The sequence below is a fragment of the Labrus bergylta genome, chromosome 12, assembly GCF_963930695.1.
Source record: "Labrus bergylta chromosome 12, fLabBer1.1, whole genome shotgun sequence".
Classification (NCBI taxonomy): domain Eukaryota; kingdom Metazoa; phylum Chordata; class Actinopteri; order Labriformes; family Labridae; genus Labrus; species Labrus bergylta.
The window spans coordinates 12766625-12789123 of NC_089206.1; the positions used below are offsets into that span (position 1 = coordinate 12766625).

Here is a 22499-nt window from a genome sequence, read left to right on the forward strand (position 1 = left end):
AGAAATTAAGAACCATTACTACGGAAGCAGCTTGTCAAAGCCACTCAGGGGAAAAGTGGGACCTTCGGTAAAGCTGCACATTAGGAAATATTCAGGGTCAGGTCAGGGTCTCAGACCTTTTCTCTTTAGATCCTGCTCCCACACACTCTGACCAGGCCTTCACACTGTGAAAGGAAGACCGTACTGCCTCCACAAACACACACAGCATGCCTGCCAGCAGTTCTTCTTGAAGGTGGGGACTCTGGATGACCTAATAGTTTTAGAATTTAAGCAAAGTCCTCTGTTTTAACAACAAACTGCAAGATGATGCAACAACAAAACAAAACCATTATCATTACCTTCACGTGATGGCTGACAGACATAATAAAGATATGGTGTCTCTGAGGCTCTAACCACAGCTTATTACCCCCCCCCCCCCCCCCACCACCACCCTACTGATATCATCCACACAAACACACAAAACAGTATGCACACCTTAGGACAAGTAGCAGCAAGAAAGGGTCTCATTAAGTATCACAGAGGTTGCTAATGTGTGTTTTTTTTTTTTTTTTTAAACCATCGGCATATTAGGCCTCCTCTCTTTACACCAACAAGGTGCAAACTGGACCACACACATTCCTGGGTCTTATTTATGGGCCAAACTTGGAAATAGGCACTGACCTTAAAAGTGAAGATGGAGACTTCTTGCATTCATTTGGTCGGTCAACATGACGCCGTTGGCTCCGAGGAAGCAATTTTAAAGTACACAAGAGTAAATACGCTTTAAAATATCTTCAGCGCGAATGGTAAATCATTCTGTAAAGATCTGTAAAGTGTGAATCATAACATATCTACTTGAAATAAGTTACTTGGCTTCCTGTTGAGTTGCATTTGACGTCTTAATTCAAAATAGGCATATAACCAAAACGCGGTGAGTCATTAATTAGTAAATTAAAAAAAAGTAATTAAATGTAGTTGCGTTAATCGCCAATCTCGCGCGATTTCCTCAAAATCAATACGCGGGAACAGCGGAGTGTAATTTCTCAGCAGGCTGTCGGTTGTTTACACGATGGGATCCCGAGTGGCAGAGCTGTTTTCCGAAGTTGACAAGCTCCGAGCCGAACTGTTGGACAACGTCGAATTGACGAGAGACTGTCGACGTGTTGAAGAAGAAATAAAGCAGTAAGTTCATTATCACCTGCTGAGAGCTAAGTGGAGTTAAACAAGGTTAGCTTTCGCTCAAGATAGCGATGACTGCTCCAACCAGGATTTAGTTCATCGGGGTACTTTGCGATCATTTGAACTTTTCAAGCAGCTTTGCCAATTAAAAATGTAGCTGGTAACTCCCCAGTTATAGTGTCTGACACTATTACTACTACTATTAGAGCCCCCCCCCCCCCATAGTATGTATTAAGTATGGAAATAAAGAGGGGTCTTCAAATAATATAATAATAATAATAATACATTTAATTTGTAACGCACTTTGCATTTTTGCAAAAAAATCTCAAAGTGCTACAGGAAGAAAAAAAATAGAAATAAAAACTAATTTAATCAGCTAAGCAACTAACGAAACTAAAAGCACAAGCAGAAGGCTTTGTTAAAAAGTTGGGTTTTTAGGGCCCTTTTAAAAGCATCAGCAGACTGGAGCCCTCAACTTCATTTGTTGAACCCACCACAGGTAGTAGATGAGTTACTGGATGATATATATGCACACACATATTTGTCTAAAATATGTCACAGATGTATTGTGTATTTGTATTTATTTTCAGTGCACACAAATGTCCCAGAAAACGATGGTGAATGAGAATATTTCTCTTAATTTTGTCATTCTAACCGTATATTCTTATCCAGCAGGGACATTTTGACACGCATTGAAAATGTAGTTCTTGGAATAGTGACAAGTCTGTCCAAAGATGAGGCCCCTGTCCTGGCTCTGCCAAACAGATCCAGCTGGGCCAATGTCAGGTAACTTGGCTTTAAAACACGCTCTAACATGAAAGTTGCTTCTTTTGTACCCTGAAGACTGCAGTGGTTTCAAACACTGATTGTGTGTGTGTGTGTGTGTGTGTGTGTGTGTGTGTGTGTGTGTGTGTGTGTGTGTGTGTGTGTGTGTGTGTGTGTGTGTGTGTGTGTGTGTGTGTGTGTGTGTCCTTTACCTTTTTGGTGGTAGGTGAGGCCACACAATGATCAGCTTGCTGTTTAATTTTACATTTTAAAGAGGACATTTACGCTTCAACTTAAATATGTGAAGGTGGTGGTTTAAAGCAGGCTGCAGCCAGCGACCAGGTGGTAGGAAAAATAATTATACTTCCAGATTTTGGGTCTGTGGGATTGAAGATGAAAAAGCTTCCTCCTGCTTAAAGATGACAGAGTGATAAGGAATTGAAAAGGCCTGGCCTGCAAACACACACACACATGCACAGTTCCATAAACAAAAATGTCCAAAAGTCTTTAATGTGACTAGGCTGCAGAGACCAAATGCTCAGAACAAAGTCAACTGTCTGGTCTTGTTTGGATCAAACCTTGCCGCAGCTTAAAGTGCATTCTAGCTCAGCTCCTTTCAAATGTGAAAATCCTGCAGATTTGAGCAGCACAGAGGAATCAGGGTGGCAAGGTATGAGGGAGGTCTTCTCACAGGTAGCCCTGGGGCTGTGGGGAATTTTAAATGGCTTAAAGGTGGGGGAGCAGATTTCAAAGCTTAAAAAAGTAATTGCAGCACACTCACTCACTGTGGAGATTTCTTTGATAATTTGATCATCTCATCTTTTCTTCCTTCTATTTGACTTCTGTTTGAATTTCTTTTCATTGCTTCCCATTTAAGTTTCGACAGTGCCGTCGGGCTTCAGATGTGTTCAGAAAGCTCCGTCACCACCATTAGGAGCGACTGTGCTTCGTCTGTCACTAAATTTGGTAAGGAGACACACGCGCACGCACACACACACGCACACACACAAAAATCGGTTCTTATTTCCTCTGTTTTGCTTTATATGCGACTTTAATCTTCTTGACAATTGCCATTACTTTTTCTTTCCTTTTTTCCAAAACCTTCACAGATGTTGTGCCCTTCATGTGGCCTTCATTTACATTGTGAACATATGCATACACTGCACAAACAGTAAAAGTCAGACTTAGTTTGAGGTGACAAATAGGCACAGACTGAATATGCAGAAAGTGGCTTTAAGGGATACGTTGGATATTGTATACCCTAATTAAGAACAGAGTATGTTTTTCCACTGCTGGTCTTTTAAACTATTGCTATTTCACTGATGATAATACGTCAGAGTTTAAAGTTTAGGATTTCATTATTATTATTGAATCTTTTTCTCTGTTTAAAGCACAAATTCTGAAGATTCTGATGGTCATCTACAAACTTGTGCAGAGCAACTCCTATTCTACAAAAAGGTTATTTGTATTTTATTCACCTGTTCATTGATCAGTGGAGCAGATTAATCTCGCACTCTGTATCCTGCTGTCATTATTCTGTTGAAGCAGATTTCTTTTACTTGGCTTTTGCAAAAAACAATTTTAATGTAAGGATTTACATTTCATTCCCCTAGAGACATCTATTACAACGACACACAGCTGTTTGGTTCACAGAAGACTGTAGACAGTATAGTGGATGATATTTCCTGCACGCTAAAGGTCCCTCGCAGAGCTCTACATGTGGTAAGTGGACTTCTTTCTGATGCAAAGTGGTCAAGTGGTGTGAAAGGGACAACAAACAGACCTCAGAGATGAAAGCATTGAGCCAAAAATGTTTTTGGGGTTTTTTTTGTGCCTATTTTTGTAACAAGTTCCAGTCCCTCAGATGACATATGTCACTCTGTTATAGTCATTTCTTTCAAATATTTTAGGAAGCGCCTGTGGAAAAAATGTGGTTACACTTAAGAAACAGAAATTGAATTAAAGTGGAATTCACAAAGGCAGAAGCATACATGAGCATACATTAAGACCACTTGTGTGTGTGTCTTTTGTTTATGTTGAAAGTTGGCGACGTCCAAAGGATTGATCTCAGGCGATCTGTGTTATTTGGAGGAGGATGGTACAAGGATCGACTGCCGCTCTAGCTCCGCCGTAAGTCTCATTGAAAACACACGTCAGCATGCTCGCTGGTTCATAATGTGTGCCTCATGTTACTCCACTCAGAAACATTACATCAACGATGACTTCAGGGCCTCCTGTGGCGTTTTATCGTTAAAAAGAATATAGAATTTTATTATGTTTCTAACCAAATACTGCTTGCATCCATGTTTATTACACCTAGCTGAAAAAACATGTTTTTGAACCTGCTGTATTACCTTTTATGGCAAATTACTTGCATCAGGTTCTATCTGTCTGCAATTGTCAGAAATTGTGTATGGTGTTACTCTATAGCTCGTATCATCCATGTGTTGGTAGAAATATGGGATTTATGGGGTGTTCACAGCTCAACGGGGTGACCAGTGATAGCACTACAAGACTTATAACAGAAGGAAATGCCAACATCTTTAATGAGTTTTAAGCCTTTTTTTTATTCTAGGCTGTTGCTGTTTCGTCTAATATTGGTGGAATAAGAAGTATCCTTTGTGATTTGTTTGCCTATTGAATGTAGATGCACATGCCTTTTCCTCTTTAGTCACTCACTGTCGTGTATAGTATGTATATCTGTGTGTGTGTGTACGTGTAGAATCTGTATTCCTTGATCATGTCCAGATATTGTGTCATCTGCAAAGTTTGTCTTGATCGTGGAAAAGGACGCCACGTTTCAGAGACTACTGGACAATGACTTCTGCACAAAGCTCTCCCCCTGCATCATCATCACAGTGTGTTTTCAGTTTTTTTTGCTCTCACTTCTTGAATGGAATTGAAACTTGTGTTGTGCATGTTCAAGTCGACCTGTGTTTGTTGTTGGGGTTTTGTATGAAACCCAGACGTGTTTGTGTGGCTCAGGGTAAAGGTGTGCCAGATGTGAACAGCAGGTTGATGGTGAGAAAGCTGTGGGACACGCTGCTCGTCCCCATCTTCGCTCTGGTGGATGCTGACCCTCATGGTACATCTGCCTTCAACTGCAAACCAGTGTTACCTACCGCACGTGCTCTGCATATTTCCAAACTATTTAACAACACTTGACTCACTTTTCATCTCCGTACACACACACACACACACACACACACACACACAGTAGATTTGCAAGTCTTTCTAAACCAGCAGATGTTAGCACCTGTCTGCTACGTCATGCTGCATAGTTTGGCTGTTATTTCCGTTTGTGTGATCTTGTCCAGGAAGGATGGCTCAGTTTCCTTCATTCACCGTACCTCTAACCTTTTTTCCCATTGCATGGCGAGACACATATGTAATGCTTTACTTTGTTCTGAGCTCCGCTACACATCTCTGCAGGATAATTGCTCTGGTATGTCAGTGATTGCGGTGTGTCTCTGTCTCTCCTGATTTTCCCAGGGATTGAGATCATGTGCATCTACAAGTACGGATCAGTGGTGAGTCTCGCCAGTACTGTACATTATCCAGTGTGGCCTGTTCAGTGTCTATGTTAGCAAGATTTAATTATACCCTCTTTGAGTAGAAAAAAAGGACCAATCATCCATTTCAGAATATTGACACTGACATGGGATGGAGTGAGAATGTGAAATGATTGTGTGTGTGTTCATTAGCCTCATTGTGAACATATGTTAGGCAGAACCACATTGCCTAGGTACAGTTGTGGTTATGGTGTGTTTATTGAAGATATACTCTGTGTATAAACATATTGTGTGTCTGACTGGGCGTGTGTTTGTGTATGTTTTTGTATTTTTCTCCACAGTCCTTGTCGTTTGAGGCCCACAGCCTGACCGTCCCCAGTGTTATGTGGCTAGGCCTCCTCCCCTCTGACCTACAGAGGTTTGGACTCAACATTGGCTACTTCCGACTTCCTCCTCCTGCCTCTAATTGGGTTTATATTCTGGGGACATGGAGATTGTTTGTTTTGGTTTCTGTTGCTGTCGCTCTTGCCTTTTTTTCTCCTTCAATGAACTGCTCCTGAGAGTATATTGAGTTTTAAGTATATGTCCCCTTGAACAAATTTAGAGGTTTGACATACATTTAATTGTAGAGTGCAGTTTGTCCTCTTATGTCGCACCCCCCTAAACGTACATACACTCTGACATGTGAGTTACTCGAGAAGTGAGGGAATCACAGGGACCATATCTATCTACAAATCTGCTTGCTGTTTGCTGCCATTTGGGGGAAATTAATGAATTCATGTGTAGTAAAATCAACATTTGATTCCTCAGGCTGCGGGTTCCAGAGGATGCTCTGATCCCCCTCACAAAGCGAGATGAAAACAAACTCAGCAGCCTCCTCAGAAGGCCGTACTTAACCAGCCAACCAGCCTGGCAGAAAGAGGTAAGAGAATAGAAAAGAGGGAAAACTGGTACTGTAGGTTGGAGGAGTTGGGTTGCAATAAAGGAAGTATTTGAGTTTGAACTGTTATCATGTCAATTTGAACACTAAATAAGTCATATTAGTTGAGCATGTCATACACCCCTTTCCAACCACACTCAGCCCCTGTGAGCCTGCTTTGGAAAATGTTGCTTTGAATATCCTGCTCCTTTTTCTATCTCAAGGTTTACACAGTTTTAACATTTTGCTCATGTGACAAACCACCTAGGAATGTGTGTGTGTTTGCGAGGTCTCCTTGTTTGCTGGTTTTAAGTATACAGAACAGCCGCTCTGTTTTGGAGTGTCTGCTAAATAAACACCTGATGATTAATGCCTGTTTGAAAAGCATCTCTACAAATTTTTAGGATTGCTGGTTTGCTCTTGTTGTAGATGGAAATGATGCAGCAGAGTAAGGTCAAGGCTGAAATACAGTCCCTGGCCTCTATTGTGCCCGATTTCCTCACCAGCATCTACCTGCCAAATAAGCTGCGCTACGGCGGCTGGGTATGAGCACAATGCTGCCACGTAGTGGAATATTAGCAGAACTACTATGGCTGGTTGCAAAACTGAAGAAAGCTGTGTATGCAATTGTCCTGTCTGACCTTGTCTGACTGATTGAAATGTGAAATTGGTTTGGTTTTCAATGTTTTCATATTTGTGAGTGTTTGTGTGTTGTGGTTGCTAATTGGGTTTCAAACATGCCTCAACTTATAATTAAAACAATTCTTTTCCAGTGATCAGCCAGAACACTTTAAAAAAAAATGTATCAAAGATGTTTGGACCTGCGGTTGCAAAGTGTTGGAACACACTATCAGTTTCATTTATGGATTTAATTATTTTAATATTGTTTCAGCAATGTCTGGCATGATTTACAACAACTGAATGCATTTGATTAAGCTCTTTTACATATTCAAAGCCAGCAGATGTGGATGATGATTAAAAGGTTTAGGCTTGTATTGGTGAGATGTTTCATTCATTAATGCTTATAAAAGTTAACAAAGGCACACCCTCATGTGCTTTATTCAATCTGTTCTCCAGCAGGTGGAGCCAGTGTTCATTAAATGCAAACAAAAAAACTACAAGGACCCACAATGTTATACTTCTAATGAAGCCTAGTTATCATCACAGGAATGCTGCTGGGAAACTATTTTAGTGATAAATTATAAAATCGTACAGTGCTTTTCTAGTCTTCTAACATAAACATTATGGTTATCTTTATCATTAAAGCACTTTTAATATGAGATCAAATGTTATGTAGGCTATACATTGATGTAGTCTGATGGAAAGACCTGGTGTCAACTAGTCAGGTGTTATTTATGTATTCTTCTCTTTTGAGAAGTTTTTATAACTTTATCTACGTAAATGACTTAAGCCATAACTTGAAATGCTCTTTTGGGTCTCATGTGGGTCTGGAACCCTAATAAACATCTAAAGGCAGAGATGTCACATTAATACCTCGTAAAAAAAGATAGGTCTTCACTCACGTTTGTCCATACTACATCCATCCCATAAGTTAAGCAAAAAAAAACGGAAATAAATGTTTTTGTTATTTTACAATGACGACAAAAGGAACGTGTGGAACAGTTTTGAGCTAAGTAAACAGAAGTGGAGTGGTTCTTGCGTGGAATAAACGATCTTCGACGGGGTTACGTGAACGTTGTCGGTGGGCGTGTCTCCATGCTTGCGCAACATGCCTCTTACTACGTCACCTCGCTGTTGTATCTTCGGCTGAAGTTTTCGTAACGTGCAATGAAAGCTGTCTTCAGATAACTGGAGGAGCGCGAGACTGAGCGCCGTTTCATTTCGAAAAATAAACCAGGTGAGTTAAAAATGTTTTAATTGCAAATCTGTATGAGGGAATATAGTAGGGGGAGTTTAAGCGTATTGCTGTCCAGCTGTCAAATGAGTATGCTATATTGGTCTGACTTAGTTAAAACCATTATTTTCTTTAGTTAAAGTACAATTTTATGTAAATGTAAGTTTTCTTATCTTCTGAAGTTTAAATATATATATATATATATATATATATATTAATATATTATATAGATGTATGGGCTTCCAACCAGTTTTCGGCTGTCTGACTTTGTGTTATGAAAAAGAAAATGCATGGTAAATAAAAGCTATGTGAAGTCAGTATGAAATGAATTGTGTAGGAAAAAAAACTGGCAATTCCAAAAAGGAGATTCACTGCATAGGAACATGTTTGGCTTTGAAGATTTTATTCCCTACAAAGGAGACTAGGCCCCCTTTTTTTTTGTCTGGTTTACGACATGTTTTGTCTGAACTAAAACCAGAAGGCTCTTTTTCTCCACTGTCTTAGGTAAGATCATGTACTACATCATGTAACAGGACAGGTCCTTGAAAAGCCTTCCCTTCTATACTTGTCAAGGACAGCTGACTTCAGAGCAGGGTGGATGAAGGTAGTCTCTTGGGCTTTAGCCATAACATCCTTTGTGGTCTCAGCGGTTATACATCAGTGTAGCAGGGATGTTTCGCAAGGCTTTTTTTGTTTTTAACATCAAGGTGGACTGGGACTTTGTCAGGTGAAAGACAGTGATAGGCGTGTCAAATGGGCACATGGGACATTATGTGACCTCTTTGGATATGGATTTGCAATGGGTGTCTGTCTATCCTGCTTTATCTTAAAAAAAAAAAAAAAAAAACTCACAGGAAAGCAGTCTTCACATATTTTGTTCTTCCTTCTCCTATTTTTTCAGGTCAAGACTGCCTAATATGGACACAGTTATTCGTCGGTGCCCTTTCCTCACTGTTGTGCCCAGTGTTTGCCTACAGATGGCTGGGAAGTCATCCCTGGTGAGCTATGCCCAAAAGTGCCCTGTGATGATGGATCTGGCCTCCAGACCTCTGGCCAGAGCTCTGTCCTCTTCAGCTTCTGCATCCAAAGGCACTCCAACAAAGAATGGTCAGTTGATTATATTGCATCCACTTACACATGATTGATTTACTGTAAAAATACAAAAAATACAACACAATGTGATTTACTTGTATGCAGTATTTAAGTTGTAAATTTGCAATTCAGATCTGAAGCATGAAGTCAAGTTGCCAGGCAATGTAAGGCAACCCGCTGGCCGGCCTGTGGGCTCAAAATGCCCTTTCCTGGCTGCAGAAATGGTGCAAAACAACAACAGGGTAGTGCGAGAGATCAGCCTGGAGCTACAGGAGGATGTACATGAGGTGCACTCTATACGCACAGGTAACATTTGCACAGACACACCTGTGATTTGATATTTATGGAAACTGTAAAAGGATGTTATTGGCATACAGACTAGTGAATTTTAAAGTATATATCATTTGAATATTTGTTGTTGATGTATAGATCTATAACAGTGGGGATCTCTTTTGAACAGGGAAAACAGGTGTGGATATTTCTGTTGTTGATCTTATCAAGGCAGACAAAGTCAGCATAAGAGCACCAAAAAACCTTATCAAACCCTTATCTTCACATGTGTCTCACCTGCTAAAAGATCATCTGCCAGAGGGTAAGACACATTTCTTCTTCATTCATTTTTATTCTCATATCATATTATTCTCAAATCAAAACCTATATGCTCCTTAAACCTTCCATTTTCCTCCAACAGAGGTTACCTTCCAGTATGACAAGTATTTTGAAAAGACGATTGAGACCAAAAAATCCGATCACACATACAGGGTTTTTAAAACTGTGAACCGGCGTGCCCTCTCGTTCCCAATGGCAGACAGCTACTCCAATTCTCTTCATGATAAGAGGGACGTGTCTGTCTGGTGCAGCAACGACTACCTCGGCATGAGCCGCCACCCCAAAGTCACCCAGGCAATCATGTAAGTGTGCTCACTGAGGAGTTATCAGCCATTATAAGGGCCATTAATCAGAAATCATAACAGTATGCTGATGATAAAGGAAACGAGGATATGGATTGGACTTTTTACGAAATGTACTCTTTTTTTTTTTCCACACCAAGGGACACTTTACAAATGCACGGTGCTGGTGCGGGAGGAACACGAAACATTTCAGGGACGAGCAAATTCCACGTTGAACTTGAACATGAGCTGGCTGACCTTCACAGAAAAGATGCTGCACTGCTGTTCACGTCTTGCTTCGTAGCCAATGACTCCACTTTGTTTACTTTGGCAAAAATGCTACCAGGTAAGTTCAATATAGCTACGACATATATGTCACACAACCTACACATTCTAGATACAACATTTGTGATGTTGCACATTTTCTTCTTTCAGACTCAAATCCATAGTCGAGAATTGTAAAGTAAAACTTCCCTCCGTTTTCCTCCATTAGGTTGTGAAATCTACTCTGACGCAGGCAACCATGCCTCAATGATTCAGGGTATACGGAACAGTGGGGTCAAGAAGTTTATCTTCCGTCACAATGACGTCAAGCACCTCCGAGAACTTCTTGGAAAGTCCGACCCCTCCACTCCAAAGATTGTTGCTTTTGAGACAGTGCACTCTATGGATGGTAAGTACACATTCCTTGATATATAACAGGGCATTTTAAAGAAGGGAGAACCAGTATTGAACCAGTATAAATGTTTCATTTCAGTTATTATGAAATGAAACATAATACGTTGTATTTACATTTGTGTTATTTGAAATGCCAAAATAATTTGAATAATTGTATTTACATTTTCTCAAAATAAACAATTAAACCATTTTCTGTTTTTCATTGCATTTCATTAGATACTAAATAGGTAAAAGAATGATTATGATATTATTGTGAAATCATCTAAAGAAATCCACGCTCTCTTCAGGCGCTGTGTGTCCACTAGAAGAGATGTGTGATATTGCCCATGAGTTTGGTGCCATTACCTTTGTGGATGAGGTCCATGCTGTGGGCTTGTACGGGCCCAGAGGAGGAGGGATTGGGGACAGGGACAGAGTCATGCACAAGATGGACATCATCTCTGGTACCCTCGGTACGTAGAACCCTTCCAAACGAGGGAAAACCCTCTTTCTACAATCTCACAACTTCAATACATGCCTCTCTGACTTGTGATGGTTTTTAAATTTTTATTCCAGGCAAGGCATTTGGCTGTGTTGGAGGCTATATCGCCAGCACCAGTGCCCTGGTGGACACTGTGCGCTCCTACGCTGCAGGCTTCATCTTCACCACCTCCCTGCCCCCCATGCTTCTGGCAGGGGCCAGGGAGTCAATCAAAGTCCTGAAGTGTGAGGAAGGCCAGGTGCTCAGGAGGAAACATCAGAGGAGCGTTAAGCTGCTCAGACAGATGCTGATGGACTCTGGACTTCCTGTTGTCCAATGCCCAAGCCACATCATTCCAGTGCAGGTAAAAAAAAAAAAGTTAAGAATGTATCCAATTACCTGGTGCAGGGTTCCACTAATAGAAATGTCCCTAACCAAATGATGTAATTTTATTTTCACCTCTACGCTTAAGTACATCAGTGTTATAGCATATTTAGTCTCAGAAACTTTGAAACTTGAATTAAAGTATTGATGTATCTGTTTGGCAGGTGTCAGATGCAGAGAAGAACACTGAGATCTGCGACATCATGATGTCTCGTTACAACATCTACGTCCAGGCAATCAACTATCCCACTGTGGCCAAAGGAGAGGAGCTACTGCGCATTGCCCCCACTCCACACCACACCCCTCAAATGATGTACTACTTTGTCGGTATGCCCGTTTGTAGCATTGTTTTATAAGCTGAAAATGTGTCTTCACTAAAGAACCCTAGCCCCTTTGTTAGCAGACTTTGAGATGTTTGATACAAAGTGTAATATACTGTTTTTTATTTTGAGGGAGAAATATCGTTTCATCTCTACACTTTAGATCGTTTTTGGACATTGATTTAGGTTTATCTGATATCCAAAATGTATGTCAAAGGTGGTGGTTATCTTCAGCTGTTTGTTTTTGCTTCTGTCTCCATAGATCGACTGGTGAAGACTTGGAAAGAAGTGGGTTTGGAACTGAGGTCTCACTCCTCAGCCGAGTGTGACTTCTGCCAGCAGCCTCTTCACTTGGAGCTGATGAGTGAGAGGGAGAAGTCTTACTTCAGAGGCCTCAGCCACATGATATCAGCAGTAGCTTGATACTGCATTCAACACTACATTCTCATGTGGCCTTCCTCCTCCTATTTAAAGCTATTTATTTATTTAGCGATAAGTTTATTTATTTAGCGATAAGTAGAAATCGTAGCAACGATTGTAGCGACGTTGATTGAACGTGTACAATCAAATACTGTACACGTTCATTCTGATCAATAAATGTGTAAGTAAGGTGCTACAAAGCTCACTATATTAAATGCTTGGAATTTGAATTTTTACATTGATGTGTATATTGAGTGCAAATCATCATTAGGAAAAATATTTAGTAAACATCTGCCAAAGGCAACCAAGTATTCATTTTGTCAGCTTTGGTGGAATAAAAGCTTTCCAAGTATCCACACTTTTTTTTTTTGCAGGTGTGTATTTTATGTGTCAATCTCAATTAACCTTTTTAAACCAGAGATGGTGAAAATCACGACTGATACCCATGTTCAAAATAAATAAAAAAAACCCTCTTCTCTGAATCAGCAGTTGGATGGTATAGCTTGTGAGCATTATATTGTTGCAACACAACAGTTAAACATCACCATCTGACATTGGTGCATGTCACAATATTTGCATTTGAGCCCATGTCTGTCAACAAGGCCCACATATTCAAACAATACATAGGTGCATCACTAATCTTAACATTTGATGCTAGAAGGATCTCCAAGTATGACATGAACAAGGAAGCAGTGTCAAATATCATACTCACTCAAACTAAGTCATACTTTTGATATGCTGTATCTCAAAGCCCTTATAAGGCACAACTTTGTCTTTCTGGCATCATACCATTTTATCCTTTAACATTAATTGGGAAATTTACTGCACAACATTTACTGTACTTTAAAACTATTTCACAGGATTCAGTGCTGCAGGATGAAGGTAGTTACTCATACCTCTTACATGCATTGGAATGGAACATTGGTTGCACCTGTAGATATATTCCTGTGGTTCATGTCCTGGGTAGTGTAAGAAACATGTTATATACATTTACAACACAGATGGATAGAAGTGATTGGACTAAGCAGTTGGATCATAAATATTGTGAAACGTGTAGTTAAAAAGCTACTTCTTTCTGCTGGTTTGGCTAAAAGGCTGTGATCTTTCCAGTTGTGGTGGTCACATATAATCAGCTTAAAGACAGATTTGCGGTCATCTGGTCATTCATTCATGAAATGCATGACATGATATTATTGGTTTCACCACATGGAGGCAGACTGGGCCCCCTGTTTGCAGCTGAGAGGCTGTCAACGTTCAGACGCCTCCCTCCTTTGCAGATGACTCATAGCGGTGCAGCAGCTTTCACCATGAACCACTAGATGGTATCAATAGAGGACAGGATATTGTGTTTCCCATCTGGACAACATGAGAGATCATATTGGTTGTAATAAAGTGCAGCAAATAGGCTTCAAGTGTGCGTCACAGTATGTTTCAGTGAAGCACACATGCAGAATCTGAGATTATAGGGCATGTTCAATAAACTGTCAGATGAATCTGCTATTAATGTAGCCTATTAGCCTGGTTAATTCAAAAAGCCTTTTCCTACTAGATAAAACCATAAAAAAACATATTGATTTTACACATTTTCCTTTGATCATCCCTTTTTTTTTTTTTTTAAACGATCAAAAAACCCTTTACTCCCACACGCAGAGAAACATCAATGGAAAGGAAGCGCTCCTCCAATCTGTCTCATCTCTGAATGCATCCCACAGTACATCTGCACGTGACAGCAGTGTGATTGTGTGCCTGTCGGGTGTGCGTGAAAGCCCCTCAACGACGCTCTTCAGATGAAAAACCTGGGATCCTGTGAATCAAGGACCAAAAATGAGCCTGTTATTGGAGCACATTATATAACCAAAGTGTTGGTGGAAGTGGAGCAGTCAGGTGACCACAACTGCCATGCTCAGATCATGAATCTTTGATATGTTCTATTCATTTTTTGGTGATTTGTTTTGATTTTGTTGATTTAAAAATTATACAGTAGGGCCACATACAACAGCACCGTGTCAGTCTTGGATTATATGGACTCATCTTTGCTCTGTAAGGTCTTGACCTTATTGTTGCAATTTATTTTTTTGATATATCACCATTTTTTGTGCCTTATCGTGAGAAGCCTTAGAGCAGGTCCAACACCTCAGCACCTACTGGAGGCTCAGTTTAATCGTATGTGTAAAGGGCCACGACTCTTGACATTCTGCTGGTTGGCTGTTTGAGTCAGGTGCTGCATTTGTGCTGGGATGTGCTGTGGCGATGATATTGTGCCAGTTGTTGTGTGCCTGACCAGTCCATGGTTAAGAGCAATTGTATATGTGTGTGTGTGTTTGTGCAGGTTTTAGCTCTATTCCTGTTTCTGTGTTAATCCTGATGCTCTGCACATCTGTGTCTCCCCCACTCACGTGCACTGACAGATGAGCTACAGAGGCTGGATTCCCAAGGCACGCATCCTTCTCTGTCTCTCTCCCTCTCTTCCACCATTTGAATTGTATTATTATGCACATCATTAGCGAACTATGGGCATGTTGTTGCTGCATTCTAAGAAAAGACACATGCACAGCAGCATGCTTCTACATCTCCCATTGAGTCACCATTTAATGTAGATATAAGAAAAGTGAAAAAAAGCTTACCTCGATACACTTCACCTTAGAAACATTTTAATTGAGCCATTGCATGGGTGTGTCCAGTACCATGATAAATATTAGCTTGATAAAAGATTGCAACATACTTCCGTCATGAAATGTTCTGCTGCTGTCCTGCGGAAAAATGCATCAGCAGTCAAAAGTATTGAGCAAGGTGAGAGAAGGAGATCAGTGTCTGCTCTTCCAGGAAGACAATGACTAGTTACTGACTATTTTAGGGTCTGTTTTCCATATGGAAGGTGTCATTTCAGTTAAAAACTATTTCTCATTTCATCTTGTGTAATAACCCATTACTTGTCATAATAGCACTTGTATTGTTAGAAGAAGTTACATATTGTATATAGCTATGTACTCTAGGCCTCCCTAAGCAAAAATACAGTATATTGTATAACTGTAGTCTGAAAGGATGTCAAATAAAGTTCAGTAAATGTTTCACATAGTCAGGTCAGGAAAAACAGACAATAATAAAATGATAATGTATATTATATATTCTTTAATGAATAATAAGCACTCCCTAAAGATGTTCATTCAAGTTGCAGTTATGGTCCTATAATGCAAGTTTAGTGTTATGCAAACAGACACCTATGAACCACTATACCTAGTTAATAAAATGTACCATTGTCAATGTAAGGTCATTTGGTAAAATGTAACAGTATGGTGTCAATATGAAATAAGTAGAAATCATATTTTCATTTATTACATCCTCCAAAAACATTACAAACAGTGAGAATTAGGATGACTGTGATTGACAACATTATTTCATTGAGATCTTCCGAAACAAAACTTAAGTTATATATTTGCTATGACTTTAAATCATAAGGAATAAACTCCTCCCTCTTAAGTTGTTCCTCTGTCAACTCGAGAGAGAAAGAAAAAAAAAGAAAAAGAAAAGCCCTCCTCCCCGTGCATCGGAATGGTTAAACGAGAACATGCATGGAGGACCCTGATGCGATGGGGCAGTAGCTGAAGTTGTCTCAGGCAGTAATTCGCTATGCAACAGTCTCATTGAAACTCGTACAACAGTGAATTAAACTGTTAATAAGTCTCTCACGAGTGGCCGGCGGTGATGGAAACAGAGAAGATGAAAAAAGGGGAAATCTCTTCGCTCAAGATGGAGCGCCGTGCACTGGCGGGGCAACAACATTTAACGCTTCTTTAATCGGATGTCATGTAGTTTCCCTCGTCGTTTTCGGTGGATCATGTAGTAAAAGTGTTTGCGCTTGCATGTAGTATGATATTGAGTCCGATATGTCTAATGTGACGCCGAGTAAAAGCGTGGAGTGGCTGCAACTCGAGTTGGAGTCCGGAGGCACTTCTCTGCTCTTGTTGGACTGTCGTTCACATGAGCTTTTTGAGTCGTCCCACGTAGAGACCGCCATAAACCTGGCCATCCCGGGGCTGATGCTCAGGAGGTTCAAAAAGGGTAACATACCCATCCGGACTATCATCCCGAACCACGACGACAAAGAGAAGTTCAATAAACGGTGCAAGACGGACACCGTGGTCTTGTACGACGAGAGCACCGTGGACTGGCAGGACTGTGGGGCACAAGGGTCGGTTTTGGCTCTGCTTCTTCAGAAACTATGGGAAGACGGCTGTAAAGCGTTTTACTTGGAAGGTAAATCATTTCTCTGTCAAATTAACCGCAACGGTCCTTTTAAATTACAGGTGAAAAACGTGTTAAAGGGCAGGAAACATAACTTGTGTCGTGTCTGCTCTTTGAGTTTTTTTTTTTAAAACGTGAAAAAGTGACGTCGACTCAACTAAATGTTGTCATTAGTGAATATGTTAGTAGTTCAGCTGATAAATATTAATATAAACTATTTTTAATAAGGCTTTGGGGGTCTTGTAAGTAGACACGGTCCCTGTCAAATGCAAATGTTTTAAAACTTCCACGTTTTCTACAATGAACCTTTTTCACCACGAGCAATTATAGCCTGTTATTAATGTAATCTTACGTTACACACGTTCACCTTAGCTCCCACGTTGACGTTAACGTATTGTGAGCGTAGGTTTTGAAAGCTGTTTCAAAGTTTGTGTTTTCGTGTGTCACTGAGATTCTCAATTAAAATTCCAAAATGGCCGCGCCATGTTTTGCTCCAGCAGGAACAGGCATGCATTTCATGAATGGTGTTTTTGGGAGGGAACTTGCTGCTTTCCTTTATTTACCTATAAGCCTGATTGGCATTTCTCATGATTAAAATAACCATTTCATATGAGATGCCTTTTTTTTTTTTTCTTTTTTTTTTTATTAGGAAAAAAAAATGTCATCCCTATTGATCTGAGTTGTTCATTTTTGATTTGGCTCTCATCCAGGTGGATTTGTAAAGTTCCACACAGAGTACCCAGAGCACTGCGAGACCCTCCTCGACAGCTCCTGTCCCAGCTCCTCGCCTCCGCTGTCTGTTCTGGGTATTGGAAATCTCCGGATAAGCTCCGATTGTTCAGATGGGGAGTCTGATCGAGAGCCCAACAGTGCAACGGAGTCCGAGGAGAGCCCCGTCCCCAGCAACCAGCCTGCCTTTCCTGTACAGATCCTACCTTACCTTTACTTGGGCTGTGCCAAAGACTCCACTAACCTAGACGTGCTGGGCCAGTACAACATCAAGTACATCCTGAACGTCACACCCAATCTCCCCAACATGTTTGAGCATGACGGCCACTTCAGGTACAAACAGATTCCAATTTCGGACCACTGGAGTCAAAACCTGTCACAGTTCTTCCCAGAGGCCATATCATTCATAGGTAAGAAGATCTATTACTGTTAGTTTGATCTTTACTTAAAACTAAGAGTCACACTCATTTGGTCCTAGAGGGCGTTTGTGTTGTTTGTTTTGCCACAGGCAGTACAGTAACCCAGTGTGGGTTGGGTTTAACAATAAAGGCATTGTTATTATGATTAATACTTACATGCTTAGTTATACAAGTGCTTTATAGGCAGTTAGAAAACAGAGCACCACACATCGTACTCTCGAAACATGAAAAAGCGCCAAACGAGCCCAACAGAGGGGATAAAATGATAGATGACATGCAACAAACAGCTGAAACTCTAACAAAATACTAGTAATTAGCTAAAGTCAACTAGGAGATGACTAACTCAGTGTTGTTTATGCATTTTATTACAACCATCTGATCGATCACCTGCTTGGTTAATCATTTGACTAAATACAAACCAAAGTAAGGCCTTCGTTGGCTTAGCTTCATTGTCAAAAACTTGTCTGGCCAAATAAGTGAGTGTCACAATTTTCTGATTCTTTGAGCTTAAAGTTTTTGGGCATGTTTCTGACATCTGTTAACAGCAAACACACTAAGTGTGGCAAGCGAGCACCTTTATATAATATAAAGTCAATGGAATAGTTTTCCTCACTGTGGAAATTAAGCTCTTTCTTTTGTGAAGGAAACTGGTGTGTGGAAGTGTTTGTGGAACAGGTGATAATTATGATTATTGGTGGTTAATACACACAAGTTCAACCCTTAAGCACTTGTGTCTGTTTCACTGTATTAGTAGTTTTGTGGAAAACATCAACACATAACTCTGGAAAGTGAATCTATATTTTCCTGGTTTTAGATTGGGACCAAACCCTTTGTTTCACTTCAGTTTCATTTCTGTTTGTGCCTTTTAGAATGAATGCACCTGACACCGCGGCTTACAACTTGTTTGTTTGGCGGTTGCATAGCTGTTTTTCGTCATGAACAAGTTTCCAAAAGGTTTTGAGGTAGAATGAGGAAGGAAGTGCTGTTTCCACTCTCTGGGGTTTGGTTTGATTGCAGTGCGACAACTTAGGCATAGCGTTGTTTGGGTGACGATTGTTTGTGTTACCTGTAACTATGTACTGCATACTAGGTACTCTGTTTTCAAGGTTTGAAGAGTTTTTTGAACGGTCTGTCAGCAGCAGTAGCACATGTTACTATCAGAAACTTTTGTTTCATTAGTCAATACAAAAAAAATATTTCAAAATCGCACAGCAACATACAAAGTTAGGATATTGTTATTTAGGAAACTCTAAAAACTATAAACGTTGTGATGGTTTTACTAAAAGATGTCCTTGAAAAGCTTTTGCTGACCTCAGTTTCCCTTTCCTCTCACAGATGAGGCTCGGTCTCAGCAGTGTGGCATCCTGGTCCACTGCCTTGCTGGCATCAGCCGCTCGGTCACCGTCACTGTGGCCTACCTGATGCAGAGACTCAACCTCTCTCTCAATGATGCTTATGACTTTGTCAAGAGGAAAAAGTCAAACATTTCCCCCAACTTCAACTTCATGGGACAACTCCTGGACTTTGAGAGGACACTGGGGCTGCACAGCCCCTGTGATAACAGATCCACCAGCAAGGAGCAGCTCTACTTTACTACACCGACCAATCACAACGTCTTCCAGCTGGACACGCTGGAGTCGTCATGAGGAACGATTGGACAACCTTTTTTTTTTGTCCTGTCCTTTGGTGTCTTTGTCCTTTGGTGTCTTTGTGTTCTTTTTGATCGTGTAAGATGCCTAATTAGCCGACACAAGCAGTAAGTCAGTTACAGAGTTTGTGCACTGAAAGGAAATGCATTGAAAAGTTAGACGAACAAAGCATGAACGGAGAGACTCTCAGAGCCTGTCCAAACGCCTTAATATCTGATACAAGGGGAAATGTTGATGTCCATACATGGCGTTTTATCAAAAGTCATGTACAGCCATAACAGCAGGACATTTCATAGCTTTTCTATTAAACAAGGAATGTTGTTTGACTGTTATCTGTTGCTCACCAGCTGATGAGTCGATACTATGTCGTCGTATCAGTTATGAATATTGCCTTGATGGTCTCTAAGGAGTCTTTGGCCAATCAGAATGTTTTCTGGGGACCAATCCAAAAGAAGTTATGATGGTACTCCAGCTGAGGTAAATAAGCTACTACAGTGATCCGGCCTCAAATTATTGTCCAGTTTTTATCCTGCTATGACTGTTTGCAGCTCTCTTAATTATAGCAGAACTGTTATGCCACACAAAGCATCACTTTTCTTGTTTTTCTTTTAACAGTATCAAGTGGCCACTTTAGGCCAAACATCACAGATAAAAACAAATATCCTCCTGTACATTCTGTTGCTTATAACTGCATTATCTGCATGTGATTACGTTCTACCAATGCCCTTTGTTTTGTAACCTTTAGGTCATATTGCCTGTTGTTGTGGTTGAGGCCTTTGCCATACCTTAACACAATGTTTGTTAGTAATCAGGTCGAGGCATGGTGTATAGGACTGGCCTTTTGGAACAAATGTGTGAGTACCATAAAGGGTATAAAGGAATGGATGTGCACCTTAGTTTTTGAATCCCACAGTCTTCAGTCTGCAGCTACTCCCTCTGTGGCACAACAATGTTAAGGGAAACCTGATGTGTAATTAGCTGTTCTCCGTTGCCAGTCTCGTCTCTGAACAAACTCGAGAGTTCAGTGTACGAGAGGGAATGGAAGGAGAGTGAGTTTAAAAAAAAAATGTGTTCTTACCTCACAGAGAGACATTTCAGGGATTTTTATACAAGGCATCTGTATCTCGTCATCATGGCCTCTAAGTGCATCCAAGGGCTGTTTTTGTTTGGTCTGTTTGTAAAGCTGTACAGAAAAATGTGGTTGTTACGGGGGACATTTTTTCAACAAACCATGAAGGATGCGAATGTGACCCCTTTTTTTCCACCCTTATGTATAGTATATGTAAAGCTAAATGTCCAAGACATTCTGTACAAGTTTATACAACAAATATATTGTATATTTTTACTTGAATATCTTTTGTTTGTCCTTTTTTGCACTGATTTTCTTTTAACTGTTCTAAACCGTAGTAGTAATGTAGTGAATTCAGGAGCCCAGGTTGCTCAGTGAATGCTGAGCATTGCGATTAGGCTTAGGTGTGGTCAGTCAGATGTCCCTTTTCTGTCTGCTTTGATGCCTGGCTTCCTGTTTCCCACAGGCTTTTTTGACACATACAAGTGACAGGGCCAGATCTGTCAATACCACACTGCAGGCACGCCCACTACCAGTCACTCAAAGAGCGCTCAAAGGAAGAGGAAGATGACACAGCATGTCCTCGACCACATAGACAAGACTTCCGCAGGTTCTCCTCTGCAGCTAGGGGAGTTACACAAGCGATAACAATGTCGTGCTGTAGCTATTTTAAAGTTAATAAGCCCCCGGTTCTACAAATCCTTTGTTGTTTCATATGAATTAAACATTTATTGGAAGAAATGCAATTTCCGGTAGGGTCATAAATGTATAATGTTGTTTTTAAAAGAGGAAATGAGAGTGTCCCCATATCTTCACATCTATGTTGCCATTTAGAAAGGGAAGTTTGCATCATTTGTGCTCTATTACAAGTGAGTATTTACACTTCACACTCAATTATTTCTTTAAAAAGAGAGCAAATCTTTGAAAACAATGTAGGCCGGGTATTTTTAATACCAGGAATACAGGATCCAGCTATTCCCAAGCTGCATCAGAAAGAATTGATTACACAAGGCATGGGTATTTCCAGATTTAGTTAGTAACGTTTCTGGGGTTATCTATGATTTGTGCTTCATTGCAGCTCTCCCTGAATGTTCCCTTTTTGTATTGTTTCGTCCCTGTCTGGGAGATTTATTCCTATGTTCTTTGCCAGATGACAGAAAGATGATGCAGTGAATTCCCTTCCCTGAAGAAATCATTTTAAGAGTAGAAGCCAAGCTTTCTAAGGCAGAGGGGGAAAAAATAGTTGCAGGGAAATGTTCTGTAGTTGGTCTGTGCGGCAGTTCATGGTCCAATAACTGTCACTCTGTGGGATTTAATGGCTTAAATACAGCGCTAAAACTGTTTTAGATCCAGCTTTGGGGGCTGACATGACTGAGATAATCATAGCAGGCCAAAAGTGAAATCTTGAACTCCTCCAGCAGCAGTGTAGCACATGAAGAGACTTGCCTAGCAACACCACACAGTTGTGATTATAAAAGCTACTGATTGATGGGTTTTCCAGCGTGACTGAACCTGGCTGGCCACATACCTGCAGGGCAAACCTATGATTAAGTCAGAAAAGACACTTAGGATAAGACAGGTAATAGGTTGCTGCAGAGTATGAAAGATAGTGTTACACTGCCTGAGGATGATGAGAGTGAGAATCATTAAGCACACAGGCCTTACCTGTAAGTGGATCTGTGCATCGAAAGCATATTGGCAGCAGTACATAAATGAGTAATGATTTATGTATGAATACACACCTTTTGATAAGCTGTGTTTATTGCGTTGCATAGCAGAGGTTTCAAACATCATCTCTTGTGGGATTCCCTCATTCCTTTTACTACATGTTGGCTCCAACTTTACAAAACTGAGTCTCACCTGAGAGCTATGCCTTCTACTTTCTCTAATTATAAATCATTTTCTGCTGCTGACTTCAAAGCCTCGGTGTAGGGTCTG

At 40.5% G+C, this 22499-nt stretch overlaps 3 protein-coding genes across 4 annotated transcripts; all 3 read left to right on the forward strand.

Moving 5' to 3' along the window:
* Positions 1-646: 646 nt before the first annotated feature.
* Positions 647-7347, forward strand: spo11 (SPO11 initiator of meiotic double stranded breaks). Its single transcript, XM_020629572.3, has 13 exons — positions 647-1161; positions 1831-1944; positions 2801-2889; positions 3315-3381; positions 3537-3645; positions 3967-4053; positions 4499-4535; positions 4672-4781; positions 4909-5008; positions 5416-5453; positions 5777-5853; positions 6246-6357; positions 6784-7347. Exons 1-13 carry the CDS (start codon positions 1049-1051, stop codon positions 6901-6903), a joined length of 1173 nt encoding a protein of 390 aa, XP_020485228.1. The 5' UTR covers positions 647-1048; the 3' UTR covers positions 6904-7347.
* Positions 7348-8071: 724 nt separating this feature from the next.
* Positions 8072-12935, forward strand: LOC109980989 (5-aminolevulinate synthase, non-specific, mitochondrial). 2 transcript variants are annotated; one of them, XM_020629591.3, is made up of 11 exons: positions 8072-8212; positions 9111-9316; positions 9434-9607; positions 9762-9893; positions 9993-10212; positions 10353-10537; positions 10685-10864; positions 11157-11321; positions 11425-11693; positions 11878-12040; positions 12296-12935. In XM_020629591.3, exons 2-11 carry the CDS (start codon positions 9127-9129, stop codon positions 12454-12456), a joined length of 1839 nt encoding a protein of 612 aa, XP_020485247.2. In that variant the 5' UTR covers positions 8072-8212; positions 9111-9126; the 3' UTR covers positions 12457-12935. The 2 variants fall into 2 exon arrangements, with proteins under 2 accessions (XP_020485247.2, XP_020485246.2); XM_020629590.2 differs by lacking the exon at positions 8072-8212 and adding an exon at positions 8825-8936.
* Positions 12936-15965: 3030 nt separating this feature from the next.
* LOC109980953 (dual specificity protein phosphatase 7) lies at positions 15966-20843 on the forward strand. The gene is made up of 3 exons (XM_020629541.3): positions 15966-16707; positions 17406-17834; positions 19179-20843. Exons 1-3 carry the CDS (start codon positions 16338-16340, stop codon positions 19487-19489), a joined length of 1110 nt encoding a protein of 369 aa, XP_020485197.1. The 5' UTR covers positions 15966-16337; the 3' UTR covers positions 19490-20843.
* The last annotated feature ends 1656 nt before the right edge of the window (positions 20844-22499 follow it).